The following is a 26,418-nucleotide window of genomic DNA, read 5'->3' on the forward strand; positions in this document are numbered from 1 at the left end:
AGCCATTTTTTTTGACCTGGGTTGTTCTTTCAGGGCTAATCTTGGTACATAGGTAGAATAAAATTCTGACCTGCAGAATTCTGTAGAGACGTTTCTAGTGTTACAGATATAGGAAGAATATGGCTAGCATAGAAAGGGTAAAAGTATGTTAATACTTTATACAAATTATATAATGATAAAAAGTCATTATAGAATGACTTTTATTATAGAAAAGATAAAGAAGAAATGAAAAATTATGAAGGTTACAAATCCAATCACATAATGACCCTCATATATTGATGTTTCTGCCTGTGATTAATTGTTGATCAAGATACTGTCTTGTTTTAATTAGGAGATAAGTTGGTAATATGTCAGTGTAAGGATTGATTAAATACCAGAATTGCTATCTTAAACTCAGTCTTTCAAAATATTTAACATTTCTTTTTCTAATTTGAAGATGACTATTATAGAATGGTATCTTCAAAATAACTCAGAGGAAGACTAAGTTACTCATGCTAACAGCGTAATTTTTTTCTCCCTTTCATTTGTATATGACTAAACAAAGATCACAGAAACCATAGAAGGTTATATGCAGTATTGTCAGCTTTAATTTTTTGAAATGTTAAGGGGTTTCCCTGGTGCTTTCATTAAGCAGCTATTTGATCTTCAGTGTCTTCCATTGATTTTGGTTTAATTATGTCTTTTGATGTAAACATATATTAGAAAGAGATGAGATTCAGAGAATGGTCATGAGAAGAAAATTCTACTATGGGGAAAACTCAAGAAGCGATATAAAGCAAGCAAAAGAAAATGAAAGTTTTGTGTTTGGTTGTACTTTTCCAAATATAAGGAAAGGGACCGTTAATGTAACATCAAAATCACAGTTCTAAGCCCAACGTGTGGAATTCACTCACATGTAGCTTAAGAACTATTGAAAGGGGCTAAATAAGGTTAGCTAAATTCTATAATCTTTGTGCTGGTAATCACTTGCTATCCCAGAGAATCTCCTAGAGTGAAGTACCAGCTCTCTGCATATATCTTCTAATACATTCAAAGAAATTTTTTTCTAAGGACATCTTTATCAGCAATAATTACACTATCCTAATTTAGAAAGTTGTTTTCTTCTCCAAGAATGTGACTCAGTGCTGTATCTCCTTTAAAATAGAGTTGGGAGTGGAGTCAAGTCGTCTGCTGTGGGGATCCAAGTCCTGTTTTTTAAAGCTGCAATCATTGCCACTTGGAAAGGAATGTGAAAACTAAATACATGTAATTTCAGAGTCAGTCTGCTCTATATCATCAAACTGGTACTAGTCTGTATTTTCAGTGAAGCTTTTTTCCTGGCCATAAAATGGTAAACAAAAGTGCCTGCACTTGTAGTCATAGTATTATTCCTCTTCTTTCAAACTGTAGTAGTCCACAAGTGAGGATTGATGTCTTGGAATACTTGATTCTGGGCTATTTTACTAGATTTTCCTCCTCTTTCTTTTATCACTTTTGTTTGGACAGAGCTCTTGCTTACAACACAGCCAGGTTCTAAGGACTCTTCTGTGCCTGCAAGTTTCATGTTGTGCTTTTGAAATGTAACTTATGAAAGACTGCTGTAATTCCATACTGTAAGACCAGAAAATGCTAGTGCTTCTTTATGTGCAACCTTCCCAGGCCAACTAGAAAATTCATGCTGGGAATGCAGACAATTTTTATGCGTTTGGTAGACTGAAGTGAGTATCGGCCTGAAATTAGTTTTCCTGAAGACATTTTCAGCATTAGTCCTGAGTAAGTATTGCTAATAAACAGTTCAGCACAGTGAAGGCATTCATTTTAGCAGTTGTGGCTTCCAGAAGCATTTCAACCCCTAGGTTGAAGTTGCTGGGAGTTAGCAGTAGAATTCCAATAAAATAAACATACTCTGTGTAAGTATCACCTATCCAGTAGGGCGGGTCTGGTCTCTCAGGGGCTGTTATATCTGCAAAGGGGAGGAAAACACAACAAAACTTCCAGGTATTTTCTTGTGAGTCTGGGCCTAGGTAATAATCAGACACTTCAGTTCTTTTGAAGGAGAGCACAGATTTGAATTATATACTCCACATAATTATAAACATAAATCTTCCATTCGGAACAGAAGTGAGAAAGATGCATCTGGTACCTGTTTATCTAAGACCTTACAAAAAAAAGTGCACAAATTACTGAGACAGTCTGATTTACTAACAATTTTAACAACTTTATAGTTTCAATATTGTTTGTGTTCCTTTATGCCTCTTGCAGGTCATATTTTCACATCATTTTTCACATATGTTACCATATCATATTTTTATAATAGCAGTGTTAACACAACTGCAGTCTGTTCAGTCAGATTGGTGGAAGAGAGTGCAAGTGTGTGTGATGAACCTCCATTTCCTAGTTCATTTTTCTTGTTACAGGGTAATTCTTCCTATTCAAACAGAGTTAATAGAAAAATAAGAGAGAATGACTGCTTAGTATGCACCAGTTCATTTATAATCTCTTCTTGATGTTTACTCTGTTGACAGAGCAAACATCTATCATGTTAAAAGCTAAATAAAATCTACTCTGATTTTTCTTTGTCTTTTATTGATACTTTGTCTCTGTTATTTCACACATTATGCACTCTAATGTTCTCTAAAAGTATTTATTTGTAGAAGACTGACCATCTGTGGTCAACTGTAACATAACGTCGAGGAGACTTACATGGGTACACTACAGCATACTTGTAATTAATACCATCATTGACTAGTCATTCTTAGCATGTACTTCTGAATCTTTACAAAAGGCTTATTTTTCAAGGAGGTAGCATCCGATTCCACATCATGACCTCTCTTTCAGAAACAGACTATTTACCTACTTTAGAGTTTTATTTTTTTTTTTTCCGTACTGTACCACGCAATACCAAAGCTTTAAGAACAAACTTAGACTCTTCACAATTTTTGGAATTCAGAAGAGATGGTATGTGTACTTACTCACAGCAAAGCACCTGCAAAATTATATCCCTTCAATATCTAATTAGTTTCTCTCTATGTGACTTCAGAGTAGAAAACTTCATTTGGAGTCAAGACATTACTTTTATGTTAGCCTTCCATGCCTGAAAATATCCCAGCATTGAACTCTAATACATCTGACTTTTGAGAGTTGCTATCAATAGCTGTAGAAAGTTATCTCCTAGGTACAATAGCGTATGCTGACTCACACAAATTTCAGCACTTATCTTTGTTCTAAGGAGGTTTGTTTTTCTCCCTTGCCTCTGGCTACGGAGAAGAAAATTGTGATTTCAGTGGAAAAAAATAAACTTTATGTCTAGCCATATTTCTGGGACTGCTAGAAATTGCTGTGAAGAAAATAAATCAGTGTACAGAGCTAAAGGAGGATGGTCAGAAGGACTAGTGCTGCAGCTCATCATGCGAGTTCTACTGCATGAGTATCTTAAGTACTAAAAACCTGATAGTAAGCTATTGTGGATGATACTACAAGATATTGCATTGCTCGAAAGGCCATATCCTAAACATAATTGTTGTATGTCTGTCCAACTATTGATGAAGAATGCTATGTAGGATGGTATTGTTTAGTGCGTTTGTAAAGAGAGAACAAGGCCAAAAGATTTCTCTATAGTTTCATCCCAAGCTGTAGGATTGATGAGATAATACAGGTACTATAGCAAGTGACAATATTGCAATTACTTGTACTTAGAAAAAATTCAGATCTGACCCTTGCTATGATGTCATCTGAACCAGCAAACATTTACTGTGGTCTGGGCAGGCAGCAAGCAGAAACACATTGCAAATTTTAATATGTTAAGGATCATTAAGTTGATTGTGCCAATTTGTTAAAGTGCCAAGTAATGATTTTACAGGTAATTAGACTTTAACAGGCAGAAACAAATTTATGTCCTTCTTGTTTTTGTGATGCAGGTAATGATAGATGTACTATCATACAAGCTGTTGTTTTTAGGTACACAACATCTCTTAATGTCCTAAAGCAAATGAAATATTACATGTCAGGAACTGATCAGTGACTGTATAAAACACATTAGTAGCTTTTCTTCTTTTAGCTACTTTTAATCGAAGCTCGTTCATCATGTCATAGAAAGATGGAATGTCTCAGGTTATTCTTGCTGCATGGAGAAATGGCAGTGAACCTTTAAGGTCAGGAGGACAAGACAGTAGTTACAGGTTATTACAATTGTTTTTCTATAGCTGATCCTCTCGCTGCTCTTGTGGATTTTGTTTCATTTTTTTCTCAGTGTGTGAATACATAGTGAATAGGGAAAAACACACTTCACAACTCAGTTTGAAAATGAGCTTCTGTATTAATTTAACTGTGTTTCCATAGCAGTTTGTCTATTTGTTGTTTGTGTACTTTTCTAGCCTTTGTGTACCAGAGTTGCAACAAACCACAGTTGGTTTTTTTGTTTTGTTTTGTTTTTTTTAAAGAATAATGTTTATGGGGACAGTAAAAATTAGTGCCTGTTTCTGCCACTGTTATCACAGTTGCATAACCTAGGTGATGATTACAGCTAGCTTCTTAACTGTAGAAATTAAACTAATAGCAAATACTTGCTGTTATTAACTAAGAAATTCTGTATGTGGAGATTCCTCTGCAGTTTTTTCTCGACCCAGGAATATTAGCTCACAAAAAATGTAGTATAGAAATTGTCTGGTGGTTATGCTCTTTTGTGCAATACTTCAGACTCGGAGGTTAATTAAAGATGGTGCAATGAGCCTGCTTCAGCCTTTCAGCTGTGTGCTATTTTTCCCTGCAGGAAGATAACATGAGGAGAGAGCATAGATGGTCCATACATTTTTCATCGCTTAGAGAAGATCTGTTTTTTGTTATGCTTGGCTTTTAATAGCATAGAGCTTCCTGTCAATCAGCTCTATTGTTAGTTGAATTGATTACTACTAAAATGTGGAGCTGCAGTCTGCCTGGTGCTGCCTGTTGTCTGACACTTCAGAAATTAGATGTTTACTTCAGTGAATTCTTACATGTAATTACAGTGTTGCTATTCATGACGATATAGTTAAAAATGTGTCATACTATTAGAAGAGCTATTTTCAGTGGTGAATAACTGAATAATAATTTATCTGTGGCCAAAACTAAGTAAAAGTATCATCTCAGCTGGTGCCCTCCCTGTGACAGCTACAAGAGGACAACCACTCCTTTCCCTTTGTGAAAATCAGAGGACACAGTGACTGTTTACCTGACTCTGGAAAAATGCAGTCCAACAGTATCTACAAAAGGAAAAAATAAACCATGTTTTGTTGTTGTTTTTTTTTTCCTGTTTCAGTCTTGCTGCTTTGCAAGAGCACTTAGGCCCCTATAAAGAGATGAGAGCTTAACATAGCTGTGCTATACCATTAGACTGAAATAAAATAGTAAGCGGTCCTTACAATTTTAGTGCAATCTGAAAAAAAAAATCTTAACATCCAACATAAACATAGCATTGCTCATTTTAGAGGAACATTGTTTTTAACATGTTTTAATTAAACCATTGAAAAATAAGTATGATTTACATCAGTTTCAGCTTCAGGTTGTATGTATCCAGTTACAAACCAGTCAGCTGAGCTGGGGCTTGGGGGGGTCTGTTTGTTTTTAATAGAGCTGAGTGAGCTACTCTATATTAGATAATATTGAGTAAACATGCACAAAAATATGGGATTCATTACCTGCTTTGCCAAACTGAGGATTTCAGCAACTTCTATTTTTAGATAAGTAAATTCCTCTTTGAAGCTATCTTATCACATGGCTTTATCAGTAAATAAGGACTGAACTCAGATCTTAATTCACTTTAACAAGGAGATACATTGAAATTGGTAGAAATAGCAGGTTTTGCTTAAACCTTTATTACAGTAGATGATGGAAGAATTGTTGTTATTCATGATTTTGAAATGGAAGCAAGTGTATGGCAATTTGTTTGTAATTGATTTAAGGTAAGGCTGTTTCTCAATTACTACTTTGGATCTAACTGAAGTTGTACCTGCTTTGAGAGAGTAGGTAGAGCAGAGGACCCCTTCCAACATAAAATATTCTGACGTTCTAAGTAAAGATAAATTAAACAATTTCCATAAGTTGGTGAATGAGTGTTAATATTCACCAAAATGTCGTTTACTTAAATGCAAGGTTATTTATGACTAGTTTTCCACATTGCCCACCCACTAGAGATCTGTAATGACCTAGGCTACTTCTGAAGTTACTTGAAAGGTCTGTTAAACCTCTAGATTTTAAAAATGGTTGAGACACTGTTGTCTTAGAAATATAATTTATTTAGTGTAAAAATGAAAAACAATTATTTTCTTCCATATGAATCCAGCTCAAAAATTTGTGGTTTACTTCAAAACGAAAAATACCCTGCAACAGCCAGTTTCTGAATATTGCTGTACCTGTAATTATTCCTGTCTGTTTTATCTTGCATAAATTACATTTTCTTATGAGGATTAATTTTTGAAATAAGTAGTTTCATTACACTAGCAGATTTATACTATTAATGCCCTAAACAACGTTTAAATATCTCGACTGCTATGTAGCAAAGATCTCATGTAAGTCATGATCTATTTTTCTACACTAACATTGATAAGTAGGATTTGTTAGGTTGTCATCTCGTTTCTTTTCTTTTTCTATCTTATATCCGATCACAAAATCATTCACAGTTAGATAACGTCATGTTATTCAACTTTGAAATGTAGATCTATTTAGGATTACAAAAGAGAAGCTACTTTCAGTCATTAAGTTGAGGTAGTTTATCCTTTTCTAGTCATAATTCATTGTTATATTTAAATAAGGAGATACTTGGCCAATTATTTTCACAACTCAGCATCTCCTACACCAAAAACTACCTGGTACTGCTGCAGTTTGTTGTGCGTCTCCATTTATAAATTTTACAGTATCTGTAGGGTAAGTAAGACATGTAAATCCATTCAGTACAGGGCTAAAGGCTATTCTCTGCTGGTAGTAGTCTCTCACCAACCAGCTGGAAATTCAGTGGTACCCTTCCACTCACTTACAGGGAAAGGGGGGTTTACATCAGACTGGCAGAATGTAGATGCTCCAGTAAAGTCACCAAGTCAAAAGCCAGGATCTTGTTTACCTTTATTTTTCACAGCATGGTCATGAGAGCCTCACTGAAAACCAGCCTCGACTACTAGGTTCTTACCAAGGTGATTAATTCTGCAAATTGCAGTTTGAGGATAAATCCTTTAACCTTTCATAATTCAGAAATACTTTTAAAATCCTGAGAGAAAATGATAGAAAGTGTTTTATATTCTTGGTGGGAAGAGTCTTTAAATTATGATCAACTCATACAAAAGTCAAGTTGGAGTGAGGATTAGCATTTGAATACATGATGTCTCTGAGAGCTACAGGCTGGTTTTCATTAGTCAATTTAGCTTAAAAAAAAAAAATAAAGCCTACTACCCTCGGTTACAGTGCCATCAGGCAAAAAAAAATAAAAATTAATGAGGCTATGATGCCTTGCTTTAATTTATGACTTTTAGATTTAACATTTTTGTGAATGTATGTTTAGTATTTTGCTGGAATATAAAATGTTCCAGTATCTTTTCTTGCGTATTTGACCTTTGGGCTAACAATGAACCATTGCTGAATCATGAACTCCCAGCCTTTATCTGACAGGTCTGACTTATTTTCTCCTTCAATATTCTTTTCTGCTAGTTGTTACAAATTGTTGCATGTCTTGGGAATGTCTGGGTTCCTGGCTTATAGATTTTAATCACTGCCTTCTCCCTTCTGACAGCGCTGTTAAGGCATGGCATTCTTCTACCTCTGTGTTAATGCTGCGCTTTGTAGGTGTTCATTGTTTACTGAATGGAAAAAAATAATTATCTGTATTTTTTTGTGTGAGCTGACACTTTACTATGTGTTACTGTTCATACACTTGTATCGTCATCAACGAGCTTGTGCTCTTTGGTGTGAAGCTATTGGTGCATGGAGGGACTTGCAGTTTCTTCCAGTTCTGGGAAGATCATAGAATATAGAAATACATTTTTATGATTTGTCATAGTATTTCTGATGCTTTGTTTCTTGAAGCATTGTGATAAATTGTTCTTGCTAAAAATTAATCTTATTCTTTATCACATCAATGGAACAAGGCCTTTCTTTAAGCACAATGCAGTCAGAAAACCCAGTGCTGAAAAGTTAGTGATGTAAGACATCTGAAACTTTCTTATTTATTAAGGATATCAGCTATTTTACTTTAATTTTTATATTTAAGAAATCTGCGGTTCACAGAAATCTAAATTTGTAAATAAAATTTTAAAAGCCCTTGGATTCAACCACACTTCAATAATATTCTACTGAAATTCAGCCTTTGCTTGCTGTTTTTGATAGTGAAAACATGCAGTGAAATAGGTATTATGCAAGTATATTTCCTCAAATTAATTTCTGTTTCTAGAATAATTAAGACAGTTGAGGAAGGAGGAGGAAATGAGCTTCATTACAGAAGCATTTCTTCACAGAAGAATGTTTTAAAGCACTGAGGGATATGCGATTGTAACAACCACTATTATTTGAGTTGCTTTTATACATGCATAATGTACTCATGCTCTATTTTATGTGATATAAAACTCAAACGTTAACTGGGGACTGTGGAGTGTGGGCAAGGCTTGTGGCAATTATACCATAATCAGCAAGCATTGTAGTACACTCCAGCACGCACAGAGCACAGCATAATGTATTCTGCTGCGTGAATAGACTCCAAGTAGCTGTGGTTATTTGCAGAGTGCTATAGCTGCATCAACTTTCACTCCACAATTAAGGTTTTATTTTTCTAATTCCGTCACATAATTGACAGTAAAAGGTACTAGGAATTAGTAATGTATTATAGGAAATGAAGAGAAAGAAGCACACCACCAGTATTTCTCTAGTAATTTAAAAGGTCAGAAGAACCTTTAACGGTGGATTCTACTCATAGGAAGAAGCTCTGTGCATATAAATGCAAATGTTAAAAAAAAAAAAAAAAGGTGGAGGAAGAGCATGTTTTAGTTGGGAAGTAAATTGCTTGGTAATTGGAAGAATCACTGACTAAACATCAGGGAAAATATATTTGGGGAAGAAAAATACATGCCTATTCATAGTAATTTTTTTAAAGGCATCATACAAAAGATGGCTATAGATGCAAGAAGCTTTCATATCTGGCAGAAATGGATGTTTCTACCTCTAGCAAAATGGTGGTTCAGAATGGGCCACCATTTCTGTAGCTTAGAACGAGTGTTTTTGAAGCTTATAGTTTAAGAGAGGGGTTAATTTTGTATGGTAACACACTAAAAACACGGTAAGAGAATTATCTGTGGTCTCGTGCTTCACATTTTGAGCTTCCTGAATTGTACCATTCATCTTTCACAATTTCCACAGCCTTGGCTTTCAGCATAAAGTTAGTCAAGGATATGTTGTTTCCTCCAGCCTCCTGTAACAGCCTGCTTCTGTCACTTGATAAATCTCCCAGGAGGGGTTGTTACAAGGATTATGGTGCCTATTCCCTGTGCTGTACTTCAAGGCTTTGTCACTGGTTCCCAGTAAGGAGAGAAAAGGGATAGGCAAGGGAACCATCTGAAAAGAGATTGCTGATGTGCATTTTGATGCTGGGAGAGTGGAAGAAAAGATGGTACGAGAGCAGAACAAGAATAATTTCTGGAATTCCCGGTATTATTTGCTGTGTTTTGATTTTGATTTGTGAATCCTTTTTGATTTTGCCATCACACAATTACTGGAGGCACTTCAAAAGTTCAACAATTTTAAATTGTCTGCAGTTTTCACAGTCTGTATGGAGAAACACAGTGGATTTGGGGAGAAACCGTAATAGCTCTGAAAGCAGTATGATGATTTCTTCATTGTACTTCCTGAAGATAACTAGTTTCAGACTTAAGCAAATTAGAAATTATCTTCTGGGTTGCTTCATGAATGTAGAATACGCTGATCTTAAGCATTTCATGTCACCGAAATCACCATGATTGTGGCTCTTATTAACTGACTGTATGTTTGGTTAAATTAGTTATTTGTGGAATTTGGCAGAAATTAGCATCACTCTGAGGCCATTAGTATATGAGGAAAGCTGACTCCAGTGAAGGTGCTCATGTGCCAACTACATCTCTTATGCAAGTTCTGCAGGTAAAAGTTAAGGTTTGTTCACTGAAGTTTCAGCATTTTATAATAGCTCTGGAGCTGATCCAGGTTTATTTGCAGTAAGTGTGGATGACTGAGTTATCCACTCACTGAGCAGGATATCATCTCCATTCACTGAACTACTATTATTTTTCAGTGGCCCAATAGGTGGATCCCAAATTGCATCTAATGCTTGTCACGATACCAACAGCACTGATACTACAGCAATTGTTATACAGTTGTGTAAAATGAGTCTTGGGATATTTAAAGGAATTTTTACCTGGACTTTTGCCTGTGATAACTACAAGAGAAAGCAGGGAACTTCTATCCTCTATACTATATCTCAAGAAAATAGATAAGATAAAGGAAAATGTGTAAATGCTCATGAACAAGAAGATATTCAGAGGAAGCAACTGCTTTGGTGCAGAGTCAATAAGGAATGGAACCAGAGTATTAATGTGGGTAGTCCTTTGAGATTGTGACTGTTCAAGGTTATTGAAAATAATTATATACTTTCCTAGTATTAAAGGTAGCTAGGATTGTTGCCACACAGCATTCTAGCAGAAATTGCCTGGAATAAGCCATTCTCTGTTTATCACTTGCTAATAAAATGCACATTTAAATAATTGGAGAACACTCTGTCTCGAGGAAAATTCTAAATGGGCATCAGATGGCAGTTAAATTTGTTGAGGGAAGATGAAAGATTCAGACTACCGTAAATACTTCATTTTGTAGCTATTCCTATTGCTAGAATTTCAGAAAACATAGAGCTTTGTTAGCAGAAAAAGGTGCAATCGACTGAAGTGTTTGTATATATGGGAAATGTGTATGCAGATCGGAGAAGTTACTACACCAAAGTAAAGCTTGATTTTGGTGCTTGTCACTTGACACCATGTGTAAATTTGCACACTGGGGCACGATATATACTGATCAGAAAATAGTGTTCTCTTTTAAACATGGTTATTTCCAAGTTAGAGCAAGTTACGGCATAGCCAGGGGATTTCAACTAAAGGCATGAGGTCACCGTACAAGCTAACGCACATCAAAATTCTTCACGGAGTAAGGGCAAGCAGTAATCCCCGTAAGGACACTTCCAAAGTGCTGCAACATCCATTAGTTTCTAGCAGTCTCACTTCCAAAAAAACAGTGTTACAAAGTGAAATGTCATTTCCTTATGTAATTCTTTTTTTAATGTACTTTAAAAGTCATCTACTAACAAGTCATGCTTCCAGCGTAACTAACAAGTAACCTTACTTACACAACTTACAGGTTGTATAACCATAGAAATGTAGGGCTGAGAGGTATCTTAGGAATCATTTATGCCTAAGCCTGTAGAGTATCATGTAGACCTCAGTATTTGCCCTGCCTCTTTTCAAAAGCTTGTGCAGATTATGCTGCAGCTGACCTCTGATAGAGCTTTTAGACAAGAGAGAGCTGTATATGAAAAGCATCTCAAAGTGACTGGGTGGATACATTTCTGGAGGGGGTCTTTGTCATAATGTTTAAAAACAATTGCTCTTTTTCATCTGAGTCATAGATTAACTAAAGCATGTTAAAACTATTAAGTCAGGCATTTACTAAAAAGCCCTCAGAATTAGTTTAAAAATTGAGTAATTAGACCCATGCTGCGATGACATTACTTTTCTGATATTACTTCCAACTGAAGCCCAGTCTAACTGCACTACTTTCATTAGTTGCTCTATGTAAATTAACCAGGAAAGAATGCCGTATGTTTTCAATTATATTTTAATGGAAAAGAACAAGTTATTTTCTTTTAGACTGTAATAGTGGTAGATATGCATAAAATTGGCTTTGCAATCATTTTCATTTGCAGAAGATTGGTTTGCAATAATTTATCTTTGTGAAGGGCTTATAATCAACTAGAACTTAGATTTACATAAGATTAAAGTTATTTTTAAAAATACCTGTATTACAAAGTACAATATAGTACCTCTTGATGAGCACTACTAGCTGGAATATGTGACTTGAATGGGAGTTGGAAAAATCTTCTATCGAGAAAGGTCCTATAAAAACAAATTAACTGATACTGGTGACTGACAGCAGCTAAAAGAGCTTCCATCTTAAATATGTCTACTTTAGTACCATGTGAAGTACTGAAAATCACCAACAGTATGAAGTTTAACAAGAGCAGGTGCCGGATTCTGCACCTGGAGAGGAGGGCCAACGCTGGTATATGTACAGACTGGGGGACGAGATGCTGGAGAGCAGCCCTGCAGAGAGGGATCTGGGGGTTTTTGTCGACAGCAAGCTGAATGTGAGCCAGCAGTGTGCCTCGGTGGACAGGAGGGCCAAGCTTACCCTGGGGTACATCAGGCATGGCATGGCTAGCTGGTCAAGGGAAGGAATGTCCTGCTCTACTCCGTGCTGATGCAGCCTCACCTCCAGCACTGTGTGCAGTTTTGGGTGCCACAGTGTAAGAAAGTCATAAAGCTGTTAGAGAGCCTCCGAAGGAGGGCAACGAAGATAGCAAAGTTTTTAGAGGGGAAGACATATGAGGAGTGGCTGAAGTCACCTGGATTGTTCTGCCTGGAGAAGAGGAGACTGAGAGGAGACCTCATTGCGGTCTACTCTTGGTTAGCATCCTAACAGCTGCACAGATGGTACTCTGGGCAGTGGTCTGAAAGGTCAAGGCCAGCATCTAAACTTGTGCTGATTATGTTTAAGTTTGTTAGACACATGCTACTGTGGGATAAAATGATCCCCAGAAACAAATTCCTTCTTTGAAACAAACAGACAAACAAACAAAACTAATCAGTAAGCAGGTTTTACGTACTTTGTATCTTTTATACCATCCTGAATTGCATTTTTCATTCTGGTTAAGACTACTGTAATACAAGCACAAACAGATGGAGTTTTGGTGATGATCCAGACTGCAGATGCAGTCAAAGGCCATCTCTGACTTGCATCATGGAGGCATTTAGCCTACCTAGACTGCGTGGTGAATTATTTTACCTGAAACGTGGTGGCTTGATTCTCAGGTAGTAATAAACCCCCCTTCTGTACCTAGAATTGTCTGTCTAGACCCAGAAATCAGTCATCTCTGCACCGTCCTGGTCTGTTCTGATGAGTCAAAAATCCACAGAGGTTTGTGCTGCCTCCTGCTTTCTGATAGCATATATCCATTACCTCCTGGGTCTTAATCGAAGATAATTCTTACTTCCTTTGCAGGCTTTGGTGTCAAGGATTCAATAAAATGGATAATAATGCCCTAAGTAAACATTTAATGAATGTAAAGCATATTCAAGACTGAAATGCAAAATTAAAACTTGAATAATATTTAAATAATCAGTTTGATTCTGGAAGATTTCATGTAGATCAACCAGTTCTCCTAGTTGCCATTTGCTTCGACTACAGTTTTTCTTTTTTTGCTTTAGGGACTCCAATTTAAATATTGCTTTCACTGTCTGTATAATTTGGTCCAAAATTCAGTTGTGTACTAAACAGTTCACTGGAAGACTGAGTGGCAATAGCTTCATGCTACCTTATTTCAACAGCCATCACCTCTTCTTTCTCTGCTCCCTCTAAATTAGTAATTTTTGCAATCCTTTCCAGCAGGTAGCTTCAAAAGATTAAAATGTTTTCTCACTCTAAAGTAGTCAAAGGGAAATGTTGCCATTTGAAATGAATTGTGCATTCTCTGTTCAGGAACAGTGTCATACCACTTAAATTAATGGTGAAAAGTGGTTTCTGTGATTATCCTATGACTAACAGAAGGTTAGAAAAAAGGAAAATTGCAGCAGTTACTCGCTCAGGAGGAGAGGATCATTGGAATATACAGGGGAGATCTAGCCACTTGTTGCTTTATCGTAGCCCTGGTGTCAAAACATTAAGGGATAATAAGCTATCAGCATTTAAGCAAAGTTGATAGATTATGCACTTTTGTTGTCACTCATACAGATGCTGCAGAGCATGCAGATTGACCTAGGAAAAGAGCTTCTTCCAGTTTGCCAGGGAGAGGGAGGGGAGAATCCCCTGCAAAATTAAATGGAGATGCCAGAGTTTAATAGCTGCAGCATCAGAAAAGACAAAGATGATTTTTTTTAATAAAAATGGAGAAATATTATATGCCAAGATAGAAGTAAGACTGGTCATTTACTGAAGAGAGGATTCTAGTTGTTTTAAGAGTAAAATTGCAAGGCTTCTGATTTCAGAACAACAAGTAATAAACCCAGGTATTACAGAGCTTTAAAACCAAAGAGACTGACAAATAACATTTCATTTTTGAAATCTTCTTGATAACTTCAGTGGTTTGGGACTTACCTGGAAAGGTCTTACAGCTAAGAGATATTCACGCTGTTTCATTTTGGGAGATGTGTATCCATAATGCAGAGCTATCCTAGATAAAGAAAAAAGCTATTTTCTTCAGTGGCAAAGTAACAAAATTAAATCCAGACACTTATGTTTGTGTGTTCATGCATTCGCACACATGCACACATCCCAGTTAAAAATAATTTTTCAGCATTTGTTATGCAGCGGACGTTGCAACCAGAGGAATTATTGTATTATTCAGTTTGTTGTAAGATTTTGAAAAAGTACACATGGTTAGTAGTACTGTGCTAATTTTAAATTAGCCCCTCTAGCACAGATGTATCAGAGAAATGAAGGCAGGTTTGGGCTTGTCCTCCCTACCCCACTAGCTTTCTCTCCTGCATTCTTGGGCTTCTGTGGCTTCTGTGAGTCCACCAGCTTGCAGCACGCTGCTCATCCCAGCCTCCATTCCTTTCCTCCTGCCCAGCTTCCCCCTGCTAAGGGCTGTCCCAGAAGCAGGATGTACAGCGGGATGGTGCCTTCTCACTTTTAATGTGGAAGATGGGTGAAGCCAATCTGGCACAGAAAAATGACTTTCTTCTTCAGCCTTAGCTAGATTGCTTCTGTCATGAAGCAGTTGCAGTATTTTCGTATTAAGCAACAAAATGTCGCTGGCGTCAAAACTGTGTAGAAATGTGTAAGTACTGAAGTGCATTAACAGTCTGAATATCCAAATGAGAGCTGAGGAAGGGAGTTGTAGGTAAACCTTTATTTGCAAATCTATTACAGGCCCAAAACTTGCAGTTTTGAACTGTTGTAAGAACAGCCTAAACTTTCATGGACTTCTGATGAAGATTTCCAGAGTAGAAAGTCTATTGTATCCTTTCCATCTGATGTCACTGAATACTTGAACTCTGGGCTAGAAATATTTCCCTGCTTGAAAAGCCTTTGAAATATTTCTAGTGTTTTTATTCCACTCTTTATTCATTGTTAACTAAGCATTTTAAACGAGTTCAGATTTTTCTGTTCTGATGATCTTTTCTCCTCCCTCACAATACTTTTTGCAGTTCTTCCCAGGGCATGTTTTCCTCTCTGTATGATACTTAGTTGTTTAAATGCATCATCGAAATTTCCCGTAAAACTACTGAAAGAATTTTCACTGTCATCTTTCACTGTCAGACTTGTATTCATCTGCATGAAAAGATGGAATACTTATTGTGTCATGAAATTTCACGTAATTTCTTTTTAATAGATTATGAATCATTAATTTCATTCTAGTTGTTCTGTTTTCTACAGCAAAATGTTAGGAATAAATTTTAGTCACTGAAAAACTTTTGCTTTTGAAAGTAAATAATTTTTGTTTTGGAAGACCTTTTTAAAACTTGTTAAATGTTATCATTACTTATTTATATAGTAGCAAGGCTTAGAGCTGAATTTGCAAAAAATGTTTCCACTATTGTTTGTCCAAATAAAAATGATTAGTCGTATTTAATTTTCAATTGTCTCTCAGATTACCTCACCGGTAGCTGTGGTTGGAATTGTGGTGCTATTTATTGCAAACAAGCTTGGCTTCGTTTGAGTGGATTTTGATTCTTCACCTAGCCTGTTTCTTGCTGATTTGCCTGTACCTTTTACCTGTTTTAGAACTCAGAGAAGAGCTTCTGTTTAAGTGTGTTTGTTTAGGTGAATTGTTACCCATGTGAGATCTTAGTTCCCTCATTTCCCTTAAGCCTTTTCCCTGACTTAACTGCATTGTGTTTGCTGCTTGGTGCATACAGATGACAGAGACTGTGCAACTTAATTTCTTACCTAAGGCTACAACATTCAAAGTCATGTTCTCTAATTGTGCAAATACCTGTTTAGAGAAGGTGAAAATGGGGCTGTACCACAAGGGCAAACTTGAAATGTGTGTGTACATTGAATCTATAGCATGAAAACATCTGAGAACAATCTAGACAGTTTACATTCGGTTTTTATACCCTAGAAATCATTGTAATAAATACTGCTGTGAGATTGTTTTCTAGAACTGTAAAGCAGCCTTGTCTTTAGGAATACATGTTTATGTTTAGGCGGGAGTGTGTTATATATCTTAATTTTTGTACATAGATATAATTGAATATAGACTTTTGAATCAGAATGTGACTAATTCTATGGTCTTCCGCTTTCTTGTGGAAGTGAATTCTGTAGTGTAAATCTGACTGTGAATACTCCATTTCTGTCATAGTTGTAACTAATCTTTGTAGGCAATTCCATGGAAAGACAAACTGGAGCTGCCTGAAAGTTTGGAGATATTTGGGTATTAAGAAAACTTGAACCAAATACTGCTGGAGTAAGCACTTTGTATATAGTTGCACAGTGGCTTGCCTTGCTCCAAAGGATGTTGCTGAAAGTTTTTCAGTGCTTGTTCATATTATTTTTTTTTTTTTTTGCCGCAGTGCATTATATAGTTAAGCTATGGTACAATCTTCAGTTTAAGAGAGAGCAAGAAAATGAACAGGCCTTGTTACCTTTCTTATTTGGCCACCAAGTCATAGGAAGGAGTCAAAGGGGCCTTCAAGTTGTTAGATCATTCTGTTGCCTTTCAGTAGATATATTAAGTAAAGATGCTAAGTTCTGAAAGCTCATTTTATCTCTCCTTTCATCTTGCCTTGATTCACCTTGCCAGCAGTTATTTAATTCAAGAGCCAATTTTGCCTTCGTATTGAGAAAAACTTAAAAGATTATATATACTTTACATAACAGAGAGCTGCCAGGCAGGGTTTGAGTGAGCATCGCTGTTGCTCCACTCTCACCAGATCTGTTGGTAGCTTCCTGACTGCTAATAGTCTGTCTGAAGAAGAAGAAGAAGGAAAAAAAAAAAAAAAAAAAAAAAAACAGAAAAAAACCACTATATTGCTTTTGTTTCCTTCACCTTTTCTCAGTATTGGAACAGGAATGATTTATGAACTGTAGTCTATAACACTCTAGAGAAACTACCTGCACAAAAGTCTTCTTGTAGTTGTCGTTTCTTTGGCCTGTGCTAAAGCAACAGCAGTACCATTATTTTCTAAGAGTCTATCATGCATTGTCCTGCTAATGCATGACTCTGGGTCCGTCAGGCTAACAGTGGTGTTGGAGAAACTGTGTGTATGTGTTTCTTTCTGCATTAAATACTTTAAATAACTAACAGAACAAGGAGGGGTGGTAAAAGTGAAGGTCTTTGGATTCAGTAAAACTGCAGGGTAGTTCATGATATCAAAAGATCTGAAAATTAATTTTTGAATGCAAACAATAAAATGCACCTTTCTTTCCAAACTTTGATAGATTAAACAAAGGCAGCAATTGGAATAAGGGGAATAAATAAGAAAATCTCAGTACCAGATAAAAACAAAACAAAAAATCTAAAATCTTAGTAAAAACAAAAGCAGTCATTTTATCACTGTTGCCATCTTTTTACTAAATATTCTAGTATTTTAGCTTATGCCACCATCTAGTGGACACTAGGTGAAAGATTCCAGCTTGCTCTCCCACGGATTCACTACTAAAGCATAAAAATGTTTTGAGAAGTGCCAAGACACCCAAATGAATTTCACATAATGGCTGCTTTAGATCCGTGCTTTAGGAATAGCTTGTTAGAGAGTAATTCTGCTTTTGCATAAAAGTGAAAATAAGATATTGTGGTAAATTGCTTGTAGATCACGTAGATGCTTTTGAAAACTTCAGCCACTAGGATTTCAGTATGCACTTTGGAAGCTAGCAGTCAGCACCTGTTATTAGAAACTTTGAGGGAAATATCAGAAGTTTTAATTACAGCATTGAGTGTATACTGCAGGTTCACAGTAGTACTTGCTAGGTTTATAATTCTTAAAATTCCTTGGCGTGGATTCATGTTTTGCACATGCTACATCTAAAGAATGGCGTTTTACTGTTAACAGTTTATTTTACCCTTACCTGTTATTCTTTCAACAAATTGAAATAGAAGAGTGCCAAAATATATACGATATTTTAAAATGCCAAGCCTTTAGATAAATTTCTGCAGAATTTATGATCACTTTCTATATGTTTGTGGGTTTGGCAAGCATTTTCATTCACCGCCTATGGGAAATTGAATGATAGAGTACTGAGTTCTGCATGACTGGGGAGGGAATCAGGAAATTCTGCTGATGTATGGGTGTATTTCTTTTGAGCTTTCACATACACATACATTCCACCACCACCACCAAATAAGTGCCTGTGATGTGCCTCTTCATCCTTTCGGCTGGTTACCAAGAGAGGCTTCCCCGGCTCTGGCTGTAGTTACTGCCTTTCCCTTTCGTCCTCCTTCCAGTGACAGACCTTCCTTTTCAGAGGGAGAAGTGGAATGAAACCAATAATCAGCCTTCTGGAAAATCTCCACCAGCAAAGCAGTTCATCACTTTAAAAAGTTGGCAAGGATAGAGTAGGAACTGCTGCACGAATTTCTTTGTGAAAATTGCCCTCCTGCCCAACCTCTTCATTGATTCAGCATGCACAGAGGATGTTCTTTCCCCAGGCACCAGTCCTGGCTACTAGTTCTCTCTATATGCAGCCTGGGACCTTTGTCCTCTAGGCCCTGATATACCCAAAGGCTTGGAGTTTAAGTACCAGGCTTGAGTTTGAAATAAGCCTTTCCTTTCACATGAGAGGATGCAAACCACTTCGTGGCACTCAAATGAGTTCAAGAGTGGGTTAAATTGTCACCATAGACAGAAACACTTCGACTTCAGAAGACAGCCTTGAACTTAAGTTAGTAATTCATTAAAGGAAATGAAAGCCTTTATTACAGACTTTCATTTCCATGTTGCTAAACCCACAAATGAGTATGTGAAAGTCCATTCACTACTATGCATGAGTAGCTCATTCGCCTCTCTCAGCTCCATTCCTTGGCCTGTGCCCTGGCAATTTACACAGCAGCAGCAGTGTACATGCCTGTTATCACTGTGGCAGACTCCCCATAATAGTTTCTATAGTGATAACTTCAGGGCTCCATGGTAATGGACACAGCCAATTAATTTCCTGTCTATCCTTTCTCCTTGCATAGCTTTACTAATGCCAAAACTAAATGTCAAGTAGGAAAATCTTCTGTTTTGTCCCTCTAGCCTAGAAACAGTAGATAAGCATAAAATCTAAGCCAAACATAACATCTCTGGTGATTTCACATATGACTAATTACAATTTGGAAGCACATACACTTTTAATTAAGCACAATTTTTTAACAGACAGAAAATAGTAAGGACTGCAGTTGTTGAGTACCCTTAGGATGTCAGGCTGTGAATTCTACCCTAGAAGTTGATCTGATAAACGTGTATTTTGTGGTACGTTTTGTTTTTAATTTCCTCCATGCTGTTTTCTGCAGGCTTTACCGAAGACGAAAGTAATCTGGTGTCAGGCATTTAAAAGACTGGAGGATATTCCTGCAGTCACACACCTCGCTAGCAATTTGTCCTATGGTGAATCATGAAGATTTGGCATGATAATGTCCTTTCCAGTAGCAATTCGGAGATTTTGCAGTGGGAAATCAAACCAGTCTGATGCTCAGCCAGATTTGTAGCTAAATTGTTATTCCTTGTGATAACTGCTATTGCTTCCTATTTGTCACTGCACCAGGCTTGCACATGCATCACTCTGACAGGTGCTCTTTACGGCAGTGTTTCCAGAACTAGGTCAAGGAGGTTGATGGGTAATTTGTGCCTAGAAGACCAGAAAGCATGATAATGGGAAAGGAGGTGATTTTGAGTGGTTCTGTCCAACAGTTCATTGATCTAGTGGTGTGGATTATGATACAGCATTTTCACAGGCACAAAGCTGCCAGCCGCATTTACAGCATTTTTTGTTAAAGACAATAATAGTAATAATTAAAAAAAAAAATCACTGGTTCATGACTTGAAAATAATGAAATCTTGCTTTCTTACTATGAATTTAAGCATTCTTTACGGTTGCAATAAAACAGAGATATCATAGAGTTCTTTGAAATAGTATTAATGAGCATTGACAAGAAAATGCAATATAAAGCTGATCTGGATGGGTGGGTGATTTGCATGTAAGTGACAGCCGATAATAAGATCATCTTTCACCAGTAATTTTCAAATTAAATCAGTAGTATTCATACAATTAAAGTTTTAATTATGTAGTTGATTAGGTGGGATCAGTCTGCAAAGCCCTTCAGTTTAAAAGGATCAAATTTGAAGAATCAAGTCTTTCATCAAATGATTAGTCAGATCATTTGGGATGGTAGCATTGTAGACTGAAATTTGCACTATTAAAGCAATGGAAGGTATGAATATTAAAAGCAGATAGCTACTTTTCAAACACTGCCTTGCCTATAGACCTGCCTGGTGACCAGTTACACTGGTTTGTTTGCATACCTTTGTTTGCTGTCATCTTGGCCTTAATCCCACTGACACCTCAGGTAAATACATCTGGTTTTCCTAAAACGTCAGTAGTTGATCCCAAGCCCTAAGGGAACACAGGCATGGCATCCTGCAAGAAAATGATATGGGCCTAAAAGCCTTTATCTACATCCTGTACAGAAGCACCGTCTGATCATGCTTATGCATGGGAAAGTAAATGAAGCAGAAATTCACTGGTGTGCCACTTCTCACAGGTCTGGGGATTAACACAGGGTGAGAGCTTAACGACTTGCAAAAAATCCTCCTTTTCCTTTCGTCTTCTTAGATCATAGTGTAGGCTAAGAACTAAAAATGTTGCAGGTCAGGAGACAGTCTTATGTTTGGATCAATATCTGGTATCACCTGATTAAAATCCAGAATAATACTTGGAGGTAGAAGTAGCAAATAGTCATTTCTGGTGTCCAGAGCTGGCTTTTTTGTATTGTTTTCTTTCATGGGCTGTCACCAACATGAAGTGATTTACCAAGCAAGTTAGGCAAACAATTTTGAAATGCTGCTAATAGGTTTATAAATACATAAAGAATTATATGAAAAGTATGCTATTTAAAAAAAAAAATGTCTTTTATACTACTTTTTTGCTCCTGGGGAAACTGTAGACAGAAGAAAAGCACAAAATCCTCAAAGAGGTTCACGGCAGGTAGGTGTAGCTTGCTTATTGGAGCAGAACCAGTATTTGTTCAGTTGTTGTCATGTCTCATCCCTCTGTTGGGATGCTCGGAGTTCAGGTATGCTCCCTGGCTTCATCACAATGTGCCAGAAGGTGACAGGGTATTTGCTGCAGATGCATAGTCCTCTTTGGATCCCTTTGATACATGTTGCCCAGATGGCCTTTGCATATCTTCTGAAAGCATGCCTTGTTTTTACCCGATACATGGTTTTTAAGAACATAAACCTAGAAATCTGTTAGGCAGTCCTTTAGTCAGGTTTTAAGGATGCCCGCCTCTGGGTGCCTTTTTGCATGTTAGGAGACCTCATGCTCATCTTTATCACCTGGAAAGGTTTAAGACTGAAGGTATAGGTTTATTTAAAATGAGGATTTGCATTAGTGAAACGATATTACAGAAGATAAAATGCACTACCAGGCTAGACTTAAAGACTCTGTGGCTGCTTTTGCATCCAGTGTATTTGCACTCACCTTCCTGTAGGTTAAACTTAGATCTCCTCTCAAATTTCTGGTGTTCAAAGTAGTTGCTGTTTGTTTCTTCCAGTGAAAAGCAGCGAAGGGTGTATGGAGCAAAAGTTATGACCTTTCTTCTAAGCTGCCCTGACCTGGAAGTCACCAGTCTCTCTTACTTCCCAGCTACAGAAGCTACCTCCGTCTTTCCTCCAGGTCTCCTTCTGGTGAAGGAGTCATGTCCTTGGCCTGTCTTCTAGGAGGTCTTTGATTACCAACTCCAGTGCATGGCTTACCTAGCATGTTCAGGTTTTAGAAAGTTTTCTTTCTTTTCTTTCATAAGCTTTCAGAAATTCATTGGAAGAACTTCAGAGCAACATCATCTTACTGAATTCCTCTTAGTATCATACAAAGATCAAAGATGAGATCATAAATGTTGAAGTTTTGATTATTCCTCTCCTCTACTTTCTTTTAAATATACTGGATACATTGAAGGATCCTTACATTGCTATGCTAGTGAGGCTGACATAAACACGGAAGTGGAAGTCTGCATGATGTCATGGAAATGTTCACAAAAAAGACACTTATTTTTTGATTAAAAAAAAATAATAATCTTTTAAGACATATTAAGGGTAACTTAATGATTATCTCATGCTGTGTTTACAGAGAAGAGAAACACATCCATAACTTTTTTTTTTGATGTTTGCTTCATAAAACCTTGAAGATTTTTATGAAAGAGAAATGGAAACTTTGTAAATACTCTTTAGAGTATTCTTGTCTAACAGCTTAGATTGCTTAAAGATTTGGAAATAAAAGTAAAATACTGCAGTGAGCTGTTACTGAAGTAGCCAATCATTTTAAATGCAAAGAACCAAAAAACCTGCCCAACATATATATGCATTTTACCTGATGTGACCTTGATTTTATTGTGTCTAGAAGAATATCAAGTATCAAGAACATGTAAATGACTCAGATACTAAATACACATTATATGCTTAGCAGTCTTGTAAAGATGCTGCAAAATAGTTCAAATTCCTGTAGGTAGATTGCGTGCTACTTTAATAATCTATTATCTTTCCAGAACTTGTATGTACAGCAAAATGTATCTGAAAAAAATGACTATGTCATCTTAATGATGTACATCTTGCTGTCAAAAGAACTAGGCAGCTACCTCCTTCCCCAGCTTCCCAAAGGGAAGTTTTGAAACAGAATATAAAATGAGCTAGTTCTATAATTTTTAAAAAATATATTTGGTTAACATTGGAATGGAAAATATTTTGATATTCAGTGTATTTAATTGTCCATCTTTCTAGCAGTAACATTATCTTGAATGTGTTTTGTACTTTAATATATAGACTGCATCATTAAAAAGAAACACCAGCCTAAATACCATGACATGTATTGGGTTGGGCCAAGTTCAGTGTTGTTCTTGTAAGCTAAATTCGCAAAATGTGCGATGTTGTACTTCAACAGAAGTAGAGGTTCTTCCACCCCCACCCCCAAGCCCTCCCCCGAAAATGATCAAAAGATTATTTTGTTTCACAAACTGACCATAAGTCATCGATTTCTCTGAGGTAGGGAAGGTTGTGTTTTATGACTGAACTTAAAGCAGATGTGCAAGATTTAGCATGTCTGAGACTGATTACATGGCCTTACCTATCTTTCATTTTTAAGAAAGATGTCATAAATTTGGAAAGAATCCAGAGGAAAGCAGGAATGATTAAATGCCTAGAAAATGTTATCGACAATATAAAATTGAATTAATTTTGGCAATTAAAAGGGAGAAGCCTGAAACAGAGTTATAGCAGACTTCAGACAGCAAGATAGCTGATTTTTTTAAGAGTTGATCCCAATAAACTAGATTTTAAACTATGTCCCAATAAACTAGATTTTACCTTGAATTTTAACGCTAAACATGCAAACATGAGAGAAGAAGTGTAACTCTGGGAATAGGTTTTCCTTGGGAGATTGACTTCAGTGTTGGACACTTCTATAAATATATTAATAGTGAGCCCAGGTAACATGCTTTAGGGAAATGAAGTAATTAGGTAACCTCTCTAGGTCATCAAACTTTTTTTCCTTGATTTCATATTTGGCATGAGCAGTATTGTGGCACAGGTCAAAATTTAGCGCTGTTTTTCCACCAAAATTATTTATCTAAACATTTTTAAGCGTTTCCTTTCAAAGGTAATAATTATTATGCAACTATGGTCTACCTTTTATGTTTTCTGTGACTCAATATCCACATTTCTAATGACAATTGTCTGTCAGCTTATCTTGATTTCTGAGGCTGGTTGCTGGTTTTGTCCATAGTGGATGTCTTTTCTCTGGAACTAACGTGTTTTTCCTTACCAAATTGTGAAAAGAATGGATATCCTGAATTATTACATCTTCAGGTGCGCTTTTACTAGAAATTAAAAGCTTTTATGTGTTTAGAGAGACTCCTGAAAAATTAATACGGCAAATTGTTTCACAGTACATTTTTTTTTCTTACAGCTATCCTCTAAGTACATTTATATACATGTATCTTTGTATGTGACTATGAAGTCACAATGCAGTAAAAACATGATTTATTTGTATGTATTTTCACTTTAGATGTTATAATCTAATAAAACATTCAGGACTGCTGTATTTAGAAGTAATGAAATATTTGATTTTTGATATTAATGTAAACTTTACTATTTAATCACCAGGAGTTCAAGATTCATGGTTGTCCTACCAGCAGAACCACTTTCACCAAAAGAAAAGCTTCAAGAATTATTATGAAGGATATGAAGGGCATATTCTGAATAAGGTAAGCAGAATGAATGAATCTCTCTCAAACTTCAGTGATCAGAAACCATTTTATTATATTGAAGACGTATAGTACAATGTATGTCAGAACAGAACATAAATTCCCTTGACATAAAATTATACTTTTTAATGAAAACAAGCTACAGATGGATGGAAATTCCTACTGAATGCTCTGTCAGTCCCTTGCCATTCTTAGCATAGTTGGCAACAATAAATATGGAGAAAAAATGAAGATCTTTCTACTCAATTTTACACATCATTTACTGTACCTGTACTGATTTCATCTTAAAATGGACGTTTTCCAATGTCACATGCAGTATTATGGAGGAAAAGTTGCTCTGAAAGTTGCTGGAGCTGTTCAAAGTGAGCAGCTTGGTCAATGCTGGGCCCACTGAATCAACAGGATATTTTCTCCAATACGGTTATACACACAATATACACACATACATACATACATACATATATTCCCATGGGATTTCATATTATTTAGTTTTCCCCGAACTATTTATCGCAGGACACATATATGGAAACTTTCTGTTTCATGAAGTAACTCAATAAAAAGGCTTAATTTTATTTCTATTATATAGAGAAATATTTACTTAACATTAAGAGAATGTTTGTGCCCGGCGTCTTATGTTGTGCTATGGTAGTGAACTAGGAAGGCAAAATAAGTATGCTGTGCTGAAACGCCAGATAGTTTTTGATTGCATGAGGTACATTTCATGTGTCTGTTAAATTTTGCTTCAATAGGCAAAATCTTAAAACCCTCTTTCTCTGTTACTTATACCAATATAACTCTGGTACCAACCAAGTAGTTCTGAGAGTGCTTAAGGCACATTCCTAAATATAATTCTCTATTAATAGCCTAGTATATATAATGATCTATTAATACTATTTCGTAGGATAGAAAGACAAAACTCTGACTTTTGTGTGTCTGCATTTTTTTCATAGCCATAAAATTGTACATGAAATGGGGATATTCTATTTTTCTCACAGATGGGGTAGGCTAGGGACTCAAAGACAAAACTTTCCGAAGCAGCAAAATAGATTTCATTACTTTAAACAGACACTTTTATAATTTTAACACTGGAATCATCCCCATTTTTAACTGTGAGGTTTTTGGGTTTTTTTGTTGTTTTTTTTTTTGTTTTTTTTGTTTTTTTTTCTAATCAGTAGCATTTATTTCAAAGTATCAAAATATCAGAAAAAAATGAAAGCATTTTGGGGGACTCTGACTCTGTCTCTGACTCTGACTCTGGATACTGGTTGCATTGATTTTGTGTTTGAATGTGTTAGTTCTTGTAAAACTTCTTGAAGCTTTTATAACATGTTGATGTTTGTACTTCAACTCACTTAACATAATTTTATCTTTTCAAACGAGCCAGCAATGCCTTCTTTATGTGTATGTCAGTTCATACTTTATGAAATTGTTGAACAGTCTTCTGACTGAACTTGAGATAAATCCTTTGCCATGTTTGTCTTTGCATAAAGACATGTGGGTCAATAATTAATGAAAACAAAATAAAACTACTACTGACAGGTGGGCTTTGAAAAACAATCTTTGAGATAAAATAGAAACTTCAGTAAATATCTCACCACTGATTCATAGAGTCTTTGTTAGTGTCAGAAGATATTTGCTTGAAGCCTTGGAGAATTTCTTAAACCTTGGGTTTGTCAGGCTGAAAAATAATTTTACATATAACATTTACTTGAAGCTTTAGAAATCTGAGAAAGATAATA

At 36.2% G+C, this 26,418-nt stretch overlaps 1 protein-coding gene across 1 annotated transcript in view; it reads left to right on the forward strand.

Annotated features, from left to right (window-relative positions):
- The window catches only part of LOC310880977 (uncharacterized protein), a 1,343,899-nt gene that overhangs the window by 1,096,821 nt on the left and 220,660 nt on the right, over window positions 1-26,418 (forward strand). The window contains exon 34 of the mRNA XM_083797545.1: window positions 24,579-24,679. Within this exon, the coding sequence (XP_083653671.1) occupies window positions 24,579-24,679 (101 nt within the window). The remainder of the gene's footprint in view (window positions 1-24,578; window positions 24,680-26,418) is intronic.

This window comes from Anser anser (assembly GCF_964211835.1).
Source record: "Anser anser genome assembly, chromosome: 13".
NCBI lineage: Eukaryota > Metazoa > Chordata > Aves > Anseriformes > Anatidae > Anser > Anser anser.